The sequence below is a fragment of the Chelon labrosus genome (genome assembly GCF_963514085.1).
Source record: "Chelon labrosus genome assembly, chromosome: 23".
NCBI lineage: Eukaryota > Metazoa > Chordata > Actinopteri > Mugiliformes > Mugilidae > Chelon > Chelon labrosus.
This window is the reverse complement of record NC_140356.1, coordinates 9830227-9846201: the sequence shown is the minus strand read 5'-3', so window position 1 is coordinate 9846201 and position 15975 is coordinate 9830227. Positions and strand designations below refer to the sequence as shown.

Here is a 15975-nt window from a genome sequence, read left to right as displayed (position 1 = left end):
CTCCCTGTCAGTCCAGTTTATGTTTACTACCCATGACTCATTCTGAGGGTGCATTGATTTCTGCCCTCTGAGCGAATTACCCGTGTGATGAAGTCCACGCGAGAGCAGGAAAGAAAGGACGGAGATGGAGATTGAGAGATGTAGCCGAGGTAGAGGAATCAAAGCAAATAAAGAGACAAAGAGGCTGATAAACAGAGGGTGAGGGAGGGGTGAGACACAGCTGTTGTTTTTCAGCCTCTAGATAAAGATTTCTTTTTTTATTGGATCCAGCAGTTGCTCTTAAAGAGAACAGAGAGAAACATCTCAAAGGTTTTTCCCCACAGCTGGTTGCATGAATATGTATGGGCCATCAACGTCCACTAAGGGCCCAATAATAAATCTACTCAAGCCAGCATATATGGATGATACATTTCTGCTAATTGTCTGTGTGTATTATCTGGGGCTAGTGAGGCCCACCAGAGAAAGTTAGGCCCCCTAACTGTCTGCGCGTACACTGAACCTAATACACACACACACACACACAACCAGAAGAGGTCTACACATGTACTGTGCACCTAGTAGCATGCACACAAGCATGCATATTTACACACACTTTCCCCTTGGTGGTGGTGCGTAAGTAATGCCCTCCGTTTTAAAGGTCTTGTCACAGTGCAGCAGACATGTGGAAGGGTAGAGTAGAGCTTAGCTATCCAGGGGCCGGGGGCCTGCCTGACTGCCTGCCTGCCTGGACTGCGTGCGTGTGTGTGTGAGTATGTGTACATTATATAGAGACAAAGACACTTGCCTGCTGCCTTGTGGGTTTAATTAGCAGTGGGTTACAGACACCAACGTTCAGGTTAGCGGCTGAGCTTGCCATTTTAACATGGAGCCTGCCTTCCTGCCAGTAATAAGGAGAGTAGAGTGGTGACAGAAAGCGTGTGTGTCTGCTTATGTGTAGAGAGAGCGTATTTTATTTGGGTGGGAGGACATTGATTTAAAAGGGGGACATGAGGTGAAAAGCCACAGTAACAGGGGAACATTCATGTATATTCTGAGGGGGAAAAACAAACTGGATGTTAAAGCTTTTTGTGATACAATCAGTAAATGCAGGAGGGATTGACAAATATGGCTTCAAACAGCCATGGAAATGGCACAAAGTAGCAAAATGTTCAAGCATTAATTGCCTTTCCTGTCTCTTTTGTTTACCAAAAAGACTCCCACAAAAATAGCTCTAGCACATAACCTAAAAGCATGAATGTTCCTCCCTCTCTCTTTTTCGTGTAACTAACACAAATACACCCACAAACCGCAACACCCACCGCTCAAGAAACATTCCCAGCGATATTATTTCATTTTGAACTTCACAGAGCTAATTCAGGGTGCCAGCCACCTCGCGGCTACCTTTTCCAGGTGAGCACACTTAAAAGCGCACTGAAGAGCTATTAAATGCTGATCTTGACAAGTTTCTTCATGCAACAAAACAATAGATGACTAAACGTGTCACCGCTGCTGAGCCGAGCTCCAACAGCGAGCTACCAGCTTGACTCGGGTCCCCCCCTGCCGCCTCCCCGCACTCGTAACCCACAACCCAACTACCAACATCTAAACTGTCATCTAAATCTGACATCCACTTTATGTAACCCCGTTTAAACTGTGCCTGTGTGTGTGTGTGCATGCTTGAATCCGTGTGTGTGTAGTCGACTGGCATCTCCGGAAACATAAAAGGACTCCCTGTGACACCTACAATCACTGCTCCAAGGCACGCCACCGAGCAGCCATCTTTGTTCTGATGACGAGCCTGCCTTCTTTGTTGGTGTCTGTTTTCATGTGCTGGCTGGGTTACAGTATAGAGCCAAACTCTGACTTGTGTGTACGTGTATGTGAGGCTGAACCAAGACACTGTTCTGTTTTGTAGCAGCCAATGTTCTGGCAAGTGTTCTTACAAAACCTATGCACTCGCTTTCAAGTTTGAAATCTACCCGTTTCCTCTCCATCTGTCTTTCTCGCTCTCTCAGTTTGTCTTTACAACCATGCATCCTTTTGCATCGACTCACCAGCTTACCGGATTCACAGACGCTTTATACAATGCATCTCTGCCCCTCACCTAAATAACCAGCTAAGCTACCCAGACACAGTATCCTTAGAGCACACAGACTTAGGTGTTTTTGTGTACAGAGCGTACAGTACAGAGGAACAGACTGATGTCTTCTTTATGGACTGAAGTGATATGACAAGATATCAGAAAACCTGCTAATCTGACATAGGCTTGCCTTATCACGCACATATCTGTTCTCAAGCTGCAAGGCAAACTACCTGGACTACTGCACATGTAGTCCAGCTTGGACAATGGATTGTGCAAACTGGTTTTTCATAAGCACGGCTTCAAAAAAAAAAGATGACGGTTATGGATGTGCTATGTAGAACACTGGTTTTGACATTGACATGTGTGTGGCACATTTTCCAGAGGGGATAAGCAAACATACTTGTGAGGCTGTTGCTATCCATATTCACCTCTGATTCATTTAAATCTATCACTGTCAATTATGGCTCCTTTAAGTGTATGATATGCCTTGACAGTGTGTGAAAATGGAGCCTAACGCACTACCTGGATGTGTCTCTGAAAGACAGGTAAACACTGTGTTTATTAGAGTCACAGCATTTAACAGATGCAGCTTTTAGCTTTCATTCACAAGCTGCTGTAGAATTAGCAAAAACCTGACCTAAATCCTGCAGCAGCCCCCCATGGGTGGACTAGTTTCTTGTATCAGTCATTTTTTTTCCCGCAGCTTTCTGCAACTTATTACAGTCGCTGCTGTAGAGAAATGCATAATTTGGAAAATAAGCCAGTACAATGTCCTGATTTCAAGAGTTTATGTGAATTCACATGGACATTTGCAGCCCGTGAAAAACACTCGCCAGATCGTTATTTCACAGTTAATTACAAATCTAATTAGAATATTCAAATTAAAGCTTTCCCTTTCTTTTCTTCTCTGTGTGAGAGCAGGGAGTCAGGGAAAGAGAGAGAGAGGGAGAGAGTGGGAGAGACTCTCGGTGAGTGGCAATGTGATAACCTGTAATCGGCAGTGCTGCAAACACCTTCTTCCTTTGATGTCCCCCCACTAACATCCTGGCAACAAAGCCGGCCAATTACAAATGAGCTAATTAACTAAATTGTTGATGGAGCATGAAGAGTTCATTCGCTCTGGCGCCTGCACCATGACAACAGTGAATGGGGGCCTTTGTTGTGGAGGTAAGTGTGCGGCCTTGCGAGTTGCCATTAGCTTTTGACGCTTTTTCACAAACCTATCAGGCCCCTCCACGCCAGGAAGGAAAATTTGTTATGGTTCAGAGTTGGTTTGAATTCTGCTTTGCTGGAGCAGCACCTTGTCAAATAGCTGTCTAGGAGGTCAAAATGTGGTCACTGAAAGGCGGTGATGTTTTTCTTTGTTAGGGAAAGGAGGTGCCGCGCTGATGGGGATAACTTAAAATATACATCACCACAGTGTTAACAGGGAGAGGTGAGCAGATATCTTCTTAGTCACAGAGTATGCTCTTACTTCAAAAACTGTCCAAAGTCATCACAGATGTTCTCACAGCCGGGCCACTTGCACACACCATGACCATACAGGGGGTGGGTCCCTCCACTTTCTTCATGTAGTGAACTAGAAGTAGAGACACAAGAAACAAGAGATGAATGAGGCAGGGTAGAATCAAGTTCATCACTAAGGGGGCTTTTCAAACCAAAGAGTACGGTTCAGTTTGCTTATCAGTTCTGTTTGAGACGCCCTGCAGCACAAGTTCCACACTCAGATCTGGTGGGTGACAAGACCTCGGCTAAGCTTCGGCTCTTCAGCAAGTTCACTTTGTTTTGTTTTTTTCAGAGTAGAGATTCAAGCTTCTGCTGAAACCCAGCAAATGTCCATACCGACATTAAAAGTTGTGTTTCTTCGCACGACCAGGGGACTCCATTTGGCGTGTTTGATTTCACAGGTTTTGCACCCGCTCACTCATGACGCCAGTGTCAATACAGTTCACGCTGGGATCCGACTGGTTCTCACTGGGTTCCAGTTGAACATATTAATGGTCAAATGCTCAGAACCGGTTCTCGGTTGGTATGGTGTTGTCCTCTGAGGTCCGAACATCTCAGATCAAGAGTAAGAGATTCAATTGGTCAATTACAAACGATAGAAGAAAAGACTGATCTCCATTCAGTCTAATCTCTGCATGCTAACTACAATCTCTGTAGCTACACTACAACTAACATCCCCAGTGAAAATCTAGAGTGAGCAGTAGCTTCGTCTGCACCACAGCCACCATCCCATCTTGGAAAGCTATTATGTGGAGGAGGGGTGGAGGCTTTCAAGTAAACATTAAAAATCCAGACAGCCATATAATTTTCATCAGGAGATTAATACTCTGTGTAACTTATGTTCTTTGAGGACAGCGGGAGCAGGGGTGTTCTGGCGTTTTTCAAATGGCACCCAAATAAGTTACGACCCTGCCTAGACAGCACATCCTATTAAAGATGACAGTTTAACCTTTAGGCTTGGCACTGGTGTATGCGTCTGTGAAAATGTGAATGGGAGTGCGTTGTGTACAGTGTCTCGTGTGTTTGTCTGCTTATAGGTTATGCCTGCGCCTGTATGTGTGTGGTCGATGACTACATGCATGACTGTGTGTGCAGCCCATGAATATGTGCATGTGTGTGTGTGTTCGCGCTGGCAGAGCTCACACAGAGTTTTACTGAGGGGTTTTCCCCACATCGATCCATGGCATGTTAGTAAGCAGTGCTCCTGACAATACTCCTTGTTCGATCATTATGAGACACCACACACCCCTCGGGACACAGGCAGATAAAAAGTCTCTTTTTTTTCCTTTCTTCCTCCTCTACTCATTCACTCCCTACCTTTCGCTTTCTCTCTGTCTTCCTTCTAAAAGATATCTTTTTCAAGCCTCCTTTTAGTGGTACTGGAGAGATAGCATCTACTTTAAACCAATTACACAGCACTTCCACCTCCAGTGTGAGTCTCTACCGAGCATCCACACATACACACACCGCTACCCTAAGTCCTTATTATAATATCGCCCAAGAAAAGCCTTTGAATAATGCATGGGCCAGATAGGCAGATATGTGAACAGTCAGTGTTTCGGTGCTGGGTGCATTTATAAAAGACGCCATCACAAGGATAAACATCCTGGAAACGCCACTCAAGGCATCACGTATTCTGTTTACATGACAAGCAAGCAAGGAAGGTAATTTTCAAAAGAGGGAAAAAAGAGAGAGAAAGCACTAAATACTTAATGTACAAGGGGGTTACCTTGTCTTGCCTGCCAGAGAGGCTTGTTGTAAGTGCACCTGCCTGCGTGGCTTCGTCTCCCTGCTTTTTGATATGTGTGTGCAAGTTAAGTGTGTTCAATGGCACATGTGGTCCCCTGGGAAAACAAGGCTCTTGTTTTTTTTATATATATGTTACCAAGACACTAATAAACTTTTGAATAAATAAACAAAACAGTTTCCCCTGAAGTAACAAAGCTGCAGATTCTTGTCGAGTTCTGACACGTTCCTACATTGAATAACAACAACAACAAGGAGTGTGCGATGAGTAGCGAGCGAACTTTTGATCTCCTCCGTGTTTTTGATGCGTGAATCGTTATTTTACCTCTCTCGCTCCCTTTCCCTTTCCCTCTCTCTTCTGTGGTTGAGGGCGGGAGACTGTCCGTTGGCGATGGAATGGTGGGAGATGGGCGGCGACGCTTTGGCGGGATTGGAGGAGGAGGTAGTTGAAGAAGAGTTGTTGGTGGAGAGGTCTAAACCGCCGCCACCCACGCCGGTGCCAGTGCCACTGTTGCTGTGTTTGATGCCGTTGTCCTCCATGCCGTGACTGCCGCCTCCGGTCACGTCCTTCCACAACTGCTGGAGCTCTGCAGGGCTCAGGCCAGCTGGAGCAGAACAGAGTTGGGGAGTGAGTGTAAATAAATACATATAAAATAAATGCAAACGCTGCAACGTTGCATGAAACAAAACTCTGTAAACTTTCTTCAACAGCCAGGAAAGTTCCATACAACCTTGACCCAACAATAAAACCATTTATGGTTCCAGTTAGGTTCTGATTTTACCCCATAACAGATTATTTGTGAAGCTCTCGGTTACATTGATTATAGTGAATATATGCACGATCCAGTGAGATAGAAAAGGTTTGTCGACTGCTTGGAAACTAATTAGGCACTGTTCTCTGATTCACTTCTAACATCTCCCTCCCGGTTGTCTTCTGTCTCCGACATTTTGATGGTAAACAACAAACATAGGTGTTTGCTCGGCTCAGGAGGAGAAAATGGAGCCTGTTCTCCTCTCTGCGTGTCCTTTTATTCTCCTCTTTCGTCTCTCCCTGCTTCTCAGTAAAGGCAGTAAACAACAACAACAACAACAACCGCCCAAAGAAGGAGGGGGCTGGGGAGTGGGGGAATAGAAACAAAGATGGAAAAACAACAAACACTCGCAGTGCAGAGCTGAGACTGAAACAGAGGTAGACAAAGAAAGCCATAATCAGACAAGAAGAGAGAGAAAGGAAGAATAAAAGACTAAACAAAACAATCATGGAGAGAGTTAGGGACAAAGTGGATGGTAGAAGAGCATACCAATGAGGGGGAAGGCAGACATACTTAGAGATAACGCAACAGGGACACAGGTGCATACCAATTAGAAAAGCAAAAGACAGGCAGGACAGTAAGACAGATGAGGAGGACAGACAGGCTAGATGAACACTGGACAGCAGGAAGGGACAATGAAAGACACGCAAACACTTAACGCAGACAAAAGACAGGAAGTACGTGCAAGTCACATGCTCAGTGCAACCACATCCCTTCTCCCTCTGCCTCCTCCCCCGCCACCCCTCCTCATCTTACCTTGTGGGGGCAGGGTCTGTCCGGGCAGGGCAGCTTGGCCTGGAGCGGGCCCAGGCAGCGAGAGCAGGCCCTGCCGCTGCATGTTGAGCAGGTGCTGCTGCTGCTGGAGCTGCTGCATCTGCAGGAGCTGCTGCTGGAAGACGAGCTGCTGGGCGGCCAGCTGCTGCTGCTGCTGCTGCTGTTGCTGTTGCTATAGAGAGGAGGAGGAGGAAGAGAGGAGCAAGAGAGGAGCCGAGAGGAGAGGAGAGGGAGGGAAACATTACAGACGAATTAACAACTGAGAGAGCGGGAGAGAAGACAGAGCAGTGTTTGTGTGTATGGAGTCTGTACTCACTCGCCTCTGCCGTGACCTTAGCTATACCTCTCTGCCTCTTCCTCTCTCCACTCTATCTTTCCTCCAGATTTTTTGGGCTGTACCACAATGCTGATGCCTTCTCCTCTCTCTTTGTGTGTGTTCATGTCCGTGAGCGCACACACACAAACAGACACAAAGCTACGCTGATATACCAGCTCTCGAGCCTGTCAGTGTATGTGGCTTGTGATTGTGTATGATACTAAGCCTCTGGTATAATCCCCCATCCCGTATACAGCCACCCACCCCACCCACCGTCCCTGATAGTTAATTGTCTCGCCTTCACTGATGGTCTGTTACAGCTTATGTGACCAGAGGGAACTGGCTGAATGAGAGATTTATAGCTGCACGTGCATGTGGATGCATACACACAACAAACACACTCGTATGCACACACACCCCTCTGCTCCCTCTCAGCTCTCCTCGCTGCCTCACAGAGTTGTTTATCGCTGGGCCAGACAGGCAATTACGTAAGCCCTGTGCAAAACAACAACAAAAACAACAACTAAATGAAAAACATCAAACTCAGCCACAGCAGCAAAACAAGTCAGTGAGGGAGGGAGTTTTAGGTAGAGACAAAAGCTTCGGCTCCGAGCTGTGAAACAGAGCCATATATTAAATTAGGAAAACACAGGTAATAGCTGATTCTAAGTGCATGCTGGGAGATGTAATGGAACATATTCTAGCTTGCATGTAAGGTAATGTTTTAACTATTCCTCTCCATATACATGTACGTGCATGCAGCATGTTTTTCTGTATGCATGTATTGTTGTGCACCTGAAAAAGTATCAAGTTGGAGGCGCTGTGGAGAGGTGGGGGGCAAAACTTGTGATGCGCTCACTGGAAAACAGGCTGTATAATGGAGTGGTGGAGGGAGGTTTGCCCCCCCCCCCCCCAACCTGCCACCTTGCCTCGAGAGAAATAAGGGAGCAATTTCTATTCCATATTTGATGGCGAGGCCCCTGAAAAACTCCATTCACAAATCCAAACAGAAACAAAGCCGCCGGGAGGTCAGTGGTGACTTCCTGTAGGGGCAGCATAATAGGCTGCTTGAGGAGACGTTGAGATGTGCAACACGGAGAGAGAGAAGGAAAAAAAAAACTGTGTGTTTATGTGATACCTTTTTTTTTCTGATCAATTTAACTGCTTCCACATAGTCGTCTGGATGTGGCCCTAGACTGGCTCTCTGAGGTTCAGCACCGACACCGTTATGCAAACGCGGTTAGGCCTGTCATGCTCGCCTCCTCTCTTCTGATAGCCGAAGAGAGCGAGACAGAGCCGTGTCTGTTGACCGGCTGCCTGTCACTGTGATTTATGAGCGGCGTACACCGCAACTTTAGTGGCGGCGCGTGTGTTTGTGCGTGTTTGTACGCCCACAGAAACAGTTCATTAACGAGTTGGATGCAGGACCCTTTGTCTCTGGTCTCCTTTCTGTAAATCATTGGTGTGGGTAAACATGTGTGCTTATACAGTGCGTGCAAACGCCAAGTGAAACAGTTCATAAATGGAATCAGTTAACGTAGTATTACTTTAATTAGTTTATTCTTTGTTTAAAGAGAAACAGCAACATGTGCTATTGGACTGTAATAAACTCACATTTATTTTCTTTGGCCATAAAATATCCCAGTACACTTTTGTGTCTCCTTTGTGTCATTTAAATCTTTTATGATGTGTGGACATAATATGTTCGTGGTGCACTCACCTCTTTAGCCTGCTTGCCAGGGTGCTGCTGCTGGAGAAGCTGCAGATGAAGCTGCTCCTGTTGTTTCTTATAGAACTCCTGCAGGTGTTGCTGCAAACAAACACACACACACACACACACCATGAGTAAATACAATTGATCAAAGCAAACTTTTCTCTTAAATCTCTACACAATGCCAAGATATTCTTCATATGCTATGAATCAGACTTGCTCAAAGATCTATTACATCTTTTTAATGGTTTAAATGAAATGACTCAGAGCCTTTTTATGGAGTATAATAACTTTCAATTGATTTACATTAAAGGAAATCCACAAAGAACCTCCCTTAAAATCAACAACACATTTCTTCTGAATCACGCGTGCACCACTTTAGCTCCAGCTGGACTTCACCTGATTTGTTATGAAGAAACTGTTGTGCAATCAATACATTATCTACTTCTTTTGGCATTTGTTAGCCTTGCTGTCTTTCACTGCTCTTCATGTGGACTTTTAATAGTCCCACAGTTCTGCAGGGATAACAATCCATCATATTAACTATGCATTTGGCTGCCAGAGCACACTGACTTCCTTTGGAGTGGCTGAAATAAACAGAATGATGCCTCTCAGGATCAAGCTCGCTACATTGAACTGATTCCTTTAGCACACACACAGTGTGACAGCTATTTAAACTTTGATTTCAGTTTTGTTTCAAGTATTTTCAGATAGCAGTTTGACCTGAAAAAGAAGTCCACTGGAACGCACCCAGTTCTGTGCAAATTGACACTGAAGTATCCACATGAGTTAACAGGCAGTAGTGAATTTAAGACGTAGGAGCTGCCTCTTAAGTCACTTAATCTACATAAATCCACAACAGAAGTCTGGAGTATGTTCACTTACAGCAGGTTTTCATTTTGTGATTAATTTAGGATTTAAGACAGATGTTCTGTGTGACTGATTCAATGTGATCAAGTTTGCAATTAAAACAAAATAAAAATGCTGCATCAAATTTTCCGATAAGTGCCTTTATTGCTGCAAAAAGGCTGAGCGAAGGCATGCAATTGTTCTGAAACCAAAGCTCGAGCTGGGGCGCTCTTAATGAAGAGGCAGAATCAGAATGACTGACATTCTTAATTAAACTATTCTCTTCTCCTTAATCAAATCCATGAATGAGAAATGCATTTCAGCTCTGACGTGAGACTGTGCCAAGTGTGTGCTTTCTCGAGTTGATTCCAAATATTACATCATCCATCACCTATCAGTCAGCTCCTGGTGCCCTACTCTCTCAGTCCCTGATGGATGCTTGTCAGGGAATTGAACCAGCGACACACCGGAGACAGTTAATTAGAGCTGACACGAACAAGTGCGTCAATTTCAGATTCCTCTTGGTAAGCGTGTCAAGGACACAGGGCTGCAGTGAGTTGGCATGAGCGACTGGTGGCTGTGATACATGGGCACAGGAATGGCTCAGTGTTGTGTGTGGATTAATTTGTGTGTATGTTGGCCCCAATCCGAAAGCAATGGCAACAGTTTTAAGATGAAAATAAACTGCTGCAGATGGGGCATGGCTAGCATTAGAGTGTCTGTATTTGCACGTGCATCAAAATGTTTGTTCAATGTCGTGTGCATTTAGTTGTGAGTGTGTGTTTACCTGCTGTAGCATTACAGCCTGCTGCTGCTGGAGCAGGGCCTGGAGCTGCTGGGGGGAAAGAACCTGCTGCTGGAGGATCTGCTGCATCTGTTGCGGCGTGATCACCTGGGGACTCATCATGGCCACTGACACTGGAACCTGGACATTGAGGGTAAAAAAAAACAGAAAAGATGATGGAACGTGAGATGGACAAAAAAAGGAGGAGAGGCGCAGGAGTGAAATGGAGAAAGTTTGAAAAATAGAGCATTAGAGATGTACGTCAGGCATAGTGGCTTAGATCTACTGGGAGTGTGGTAATTGGTGGTTTGAGAGGTAGGGAGAGCAGGCCTCCCATGGCCGTGACGCTTGGCAGCCTAGAGGAGACGCTGAAGGACAGATGGGTGCTGTGCCTTTGTGTTGCTCATCTTATTTTCCTGCCTTCAACCCACTGGGAAAAGTAAGGGATTTAAATAGACATAGACCTTAATTAGCAGGACCCTTGAACCCCCCCTCCCACTTAAGCGTGCCTATCAGTGCTGCTATTGTGAAACAGCGTGAAAATGCACAACTCTAAAGTTGATTAAAACTACACTGATGAAGTGGACACGTGGCAGGCACAATCAGCGTGATGTGGTGGGCCAGAGCAGGGAGTTTGGGGTTCACGCTGAGCCTTTTTTTCTTTTAATATTAGGGAGGGAGGGATATATGGAAAACAATAAATTAATGCTTTGCTGTTGTAGCCAAAAGGAGATTTGTTTCTTGGCCTCGGCTGGCGTCCTGGCGTCATTTTTAGATGATAAATATTAAAATACAAGCCGTGAATCCGCAGTAGAAGGACTCGACTGAACCAAAACAAAATACGTATCCTGCATTTACCACTAAATTATTCTAAGGTGGCAGCTCAGGCGACTTCTGAGGCAGAAGATCAATGGAAAGACGACGCGTTTCTCTTTAGTCTTGGATAGTTTGCGCACATGCTAACAGGGGAGTGCGGGCTAACGTTTACATGTCGGCTTCACGAGGCTGCTTAAACATTGAACAACTTCTGTGGAGAAGAGATTACTTTGTTTGCTTTGCAGTCGTGGAAAATAAAGGCTAAGACGAGAGTATGATTTTAGGATCAAATTCAGTGCAACAGCACACGGATTCAACACGAATTTCAAATTCAAACTCTTCCTGTATGACCTTTAAATTTGAATGTAATCAGCTTAAACACAAATTTGCCGTTTTCAGAACAACAATGTACTACTGCATTTTGTTTAGGGTCGGATGCTGCATCTTGACAGACAGGTTTTATGCTGTACAACACAATTAAAATATCAACTTGTAGTACCACCTTCCCTGATGCTAATTGCGACGGTGTTTGGCGTCAAACTGCCATGACAGTAGCTAGCCTATATGGTGTGTCAAGGGGCCAATAAGACATCCCTGTCCTCATCGCCAGCTAATCAAGCTGGCTTGATTACTTTCCATGCATGTCTCTCCTTCCTTCCTCCCTCCCTCTCTCTCTCTCCCTCTCTCTCTGTCAGGCCTTGACACGTCCTTGTTTAGCTCTCCTCTCCTCAACGCCAACCCCCCACCCCAGGTTTTCCCCCCTCTTTGATTAGCCGAGACATTTGCATGGTCACTACACATTTTTCATTTTAGAAGTCATTATGCATTAGTGGCTCCTGATCGCCCGCCTTGACTAATCCTGATGAACTGAAAATCACAGCTGAAGGTCAACTTCCAGCCGGCCCCGCTGCACATTCATATTCATATTCAAACAAATCCTGCCTCCATTGTTCATTAGGGTCTTAGAGAGAAGGGACTCCATCTAAGGTGGAAGGGATGGAGGAGGAGGAGGAGGAGGAGGAGGAGGAGGAGGAGGAGCAGGATGTTGTGGTACATGTCCTTTCTTCTCTGGACTCCTCCGTGCAAGAATACAAGAGAAATTGCATTCACAATAAGCGAGGAGCTGAACAAAAGCCGTCAAAAGTTGCAAATTAAACAGTCCATGTGTAATTATGCAAATGCTGTGCTTACACCTTCAATGTTATTAACCCTTAAAGGTACATTTGCTAGGTAAGTAATTACCCCCGCAGTCACTCCTGGTTTTGTGTTGGATGCCATTACAATGGGGCAAGAGCAGCTGAGAAACAACATGAGAGATGCACTCATTAAGACTATTAATTGGATGCAGGCTCCAAGATGTTTTGGTTCACAAAAAGGATGCAGGCGTAGACATGTAGGCTTTAACACAAATGTATGCGCATGCATATATATAAAGGAGAATTAAACATAAGTTGTACACTGTACTTCAAACAGTTTCCTCGTGGTGTAAATGCTGAAATGTTAGCATTCAGAGTCAGGTACTTGGAAATGAATAATGCAGGATTTCCACAATGAATAAAACCAAACAAAAGAGCGGCAAATAATAAAAATAAAAAACAGCAAACAACCAGGTTATGAAATAATAGCATTCCTTTTACGCCTTCATTGTTTTTTTTTAGAGCTGTGATGGGTGATAATCATCTTTATTTCACTACGGCTCCAAACAAAAAAAAGAAGGGGACAGAAAAAGAGAGAGAAGGCAGGAGGAAGAAAGAGAGGGGAGAAAAGGCACTGGCCCACGTCCATTGTGAAGTGCAGCACAATGCTAATTCCAGCATTTAACTGCATGCTTTTCTGCTTGACGTATCAGAGGCTCCAAGATGAAAGCAGATAAGTAATTGCTCTCCTGGTTCTTATTCTTCACTGACAACCCATAAATTTAATTTTACACACACGTTCATTTACATTTTCGAGTATATGACATGATAATTGCAGGAATATAACACCTCCATTCTGCAGGATACTGCAGGAGGGCTTGATTGACGGGAGCGGTGAATTGAAAGGAACAGGAGGCTGAATTGCCTCTCCTTGAAATGATTTTGCCACGAAGGGATAAAATTAATGAGCATTTAGTAGACGCTGGCAGTGGCGTAAACATCCACGCACCGTGAATAGACTCTCATTCGCAGAAGACGAGCCCTGATATCCAATTGGTCTGTGCCTCTGTTTCTCTGTAATCCAAAAGGATATATTTCCAGTACTGGTGCACAAAAAAAAGTATTAATGGGATTTATTAAATTCTTAGAAATTAGCTGCAGCTGATGTAGCCACTGGGGACCTTAATAACCAAAAAGGTTAGTGTGCTGCTTTTAATGGTGCAAATTTGGATGGAAAGGCTTGCAAATGACTTTTGAATAACTCATTTGAATGTGACTGGCTGCTTTACAAACATTTGTCAGAAACATGCTTGCTTAAGTTCACCGTTTGAACCCTTATTTATGTGCCTTGTCCTAAAAAGAACAATGAGCCATATTGACATGAACTTTGAAGCCATGTGGTTTGCCCTCAAAGTTGGAGAGCAAAACAAAGGACCTTTAAATTGGCTCATGATGTAAAAACACTGGTGGGGCCCTCACCAGAACAAGCAGATCATTACACCACTCTTGTCACACCAGCAGCCTGTATCCATCCTCTCCAATGCTTTGCAAAAGGTCAAACTCTTCTACGGAGAGCTTTGGTATCTTTTCCAGGCAAAGCTGGCACCCGAGTCTCTCATTATGTTTGATTTAACTGGGCATTAAATGCAGAACACCACATCCCCTCTATCTCCTGCTCACCGGCTGGCTAACACAGCTGTCTATCCTGACCAGTGGACAAATGGATTTCCAGCAGTAACATCCACTCCGCTGTCTGTGTGGGACTTTATCTTTACAGCAATACGTTTTTATGAGTGATCTCAAATTACCTAAAGCGGGAGATAAGTAGTATCAGAGTTCAAACTTAAACAATTAGAGAGGAATTCCTTTTATTCGATTTCCTTCCATAGAAATCACTTAGCAGTAATAAGCAAGGGGGAAACTGGTGATTAGATGGCAGCAATAAACATTGTAGGGGCAACGAACGTGGAGCGGTTATCAGCGACAGAGGTTCCTGTAGCACTGGACAGGGGACTGAGCTCCGCTACAGACACTGCTAAGATAAATGCTATGAGAAATGGAAGGGTCCTAGTCGGTAATTACTGTGGATCCTTGGCAGGAGAGTTGCAGCTAATTAAGCCACTAGCTTTACTTCACACACAGAGAAAGAAAGAGATCAAGCAATCAAGAAAAAGGGAAGAAGACCCACTAACTCCCATCCCCATTTCATCTCAATCTCCTGAGCATCCCAGGGGGGATAAGGCCGACACTCAGACCCCCATCGTGGCTGGTGGACTTCTGACCTCTCAACTCTCTTCCAGTTGACACTGCTCATTTACTAGCCAATTACTGCCAAATGTGGCCACACGATTATTGATGTCCGCGGCTCTCCACGGAAGGACCACCGAGGCAACGGGGCGGGCCGGTTCGCGTTGACGAGTGGTTGAAGTTCAAGTGTGTGGTATGCAAGTGTGTGTTTACTATGTAAAATCACATATACTTGCACGCGAGCCTCGCTCAAACGCACGTAGTGTGTTCAGCTTAGAGAGATCAATACTCTAGATTGTCAGGAGTGAAGCTAAGTAGATTACAGAATGTTTTCCAAAATCAATTTCCATAGCAGTTTGGCAGCAGTGCATGGGAAGTGTAATTTATCATAACATAAATACCCATCATGTAAAAGCCTCTAATAAAAAGCCTGAGGAGATTGGGACGGGCTTAGTGCAATTTCCATATTGATTTATCTCTACATGTAGAAAGTCACTGATTAAGCCTCTTCGATGGCAGCGCGACATTGCTTGTGCACATTGTTTGTGTCATTATCAGTACAAATTGTCGCACCTTTATCATTAAACTGGCACAATTCACTCCCGACTGATGCCTCCCTGCAGGTAGTTCAAGAGTAAATGGGAGCGACAGAAAGAGTGAGGGGGGGGGGAATTAAAAGAGAAAGTGCGGAGAGAGAGCGAGGAGAGAGCTGAGATGGAAAGAAAGTGAGAGAGAGGTGGAGAAGGGGGGGCCACTTTCCTCTGATGTTGCAGGTAATATGGCCTCCACTGGATCAGCCTCTTCATCAGTGACACACAGTAAATTACAAGTGCTTCAAGCAGCTCAGTGAATTATAGTTCATCACTTGGAAAGGCTTTCCCCCTCACCACCGGGGCCCGGGCGTATCAGATCTGCCGGTTAGGATCCAATTAACACCCTGGCCAGAATCATCTGATTGCATGTGTAAGGGCTGGTATAACTCGTTTATTGCAGCCATGTATCTTCTGTCACAAGGTAAATTTGTTGCTGCTACATCAAAGGTCTGAGTTACTTTTTTTTATCCCTCCCTCTCACTTTCTCTTGATCCCCCAAACTCAGCTACTTCGCCTTGGGGTTGCATTTCAACTTCTTTTGCATCACAATGATGAACCTGCTCTGTCCTCGCAATTTAGCAATCTTGTCCTGTAGGTGTTGTAAATGCAGGGGGGAAAAAAGA

The 15975-nt window shown here is 44.9% G+C and overlaps 1 protein-coding gene across 1 annotated transcript in view; it reads right to left on the bottom strand.

The window, feature by feature from the left end:
* The window catches only part of foxp2 (forkhead box P2), a 97247-nt gene that overhangs the window by 21536 nt on the left and 59736 nt on the right, over positions 1–15975 (bottom strand). Inside the window, exons 6-10 of the mRNA XM_084573480.1 lie at positions 10564–10701; positions 8937–9026; positions 6883–7072; positions 5640–5919; positions 3537–3641 (exon numbers count right to left, since the gene is read on the bottom strand). Coding sequence (XP_084429606.1) covers positions 3537–3641; positions 5640–5919; positions 6883–7072; positions 8937–9026; positions 10564–10701 — 803 coding nt within the window. The remainder of the gene's footprint in view (positions 1–3536; positions 3642–5639; positions 5920–6882; positions 7073–8936; positions 9027–10563; positions 10702–15975) is intronic.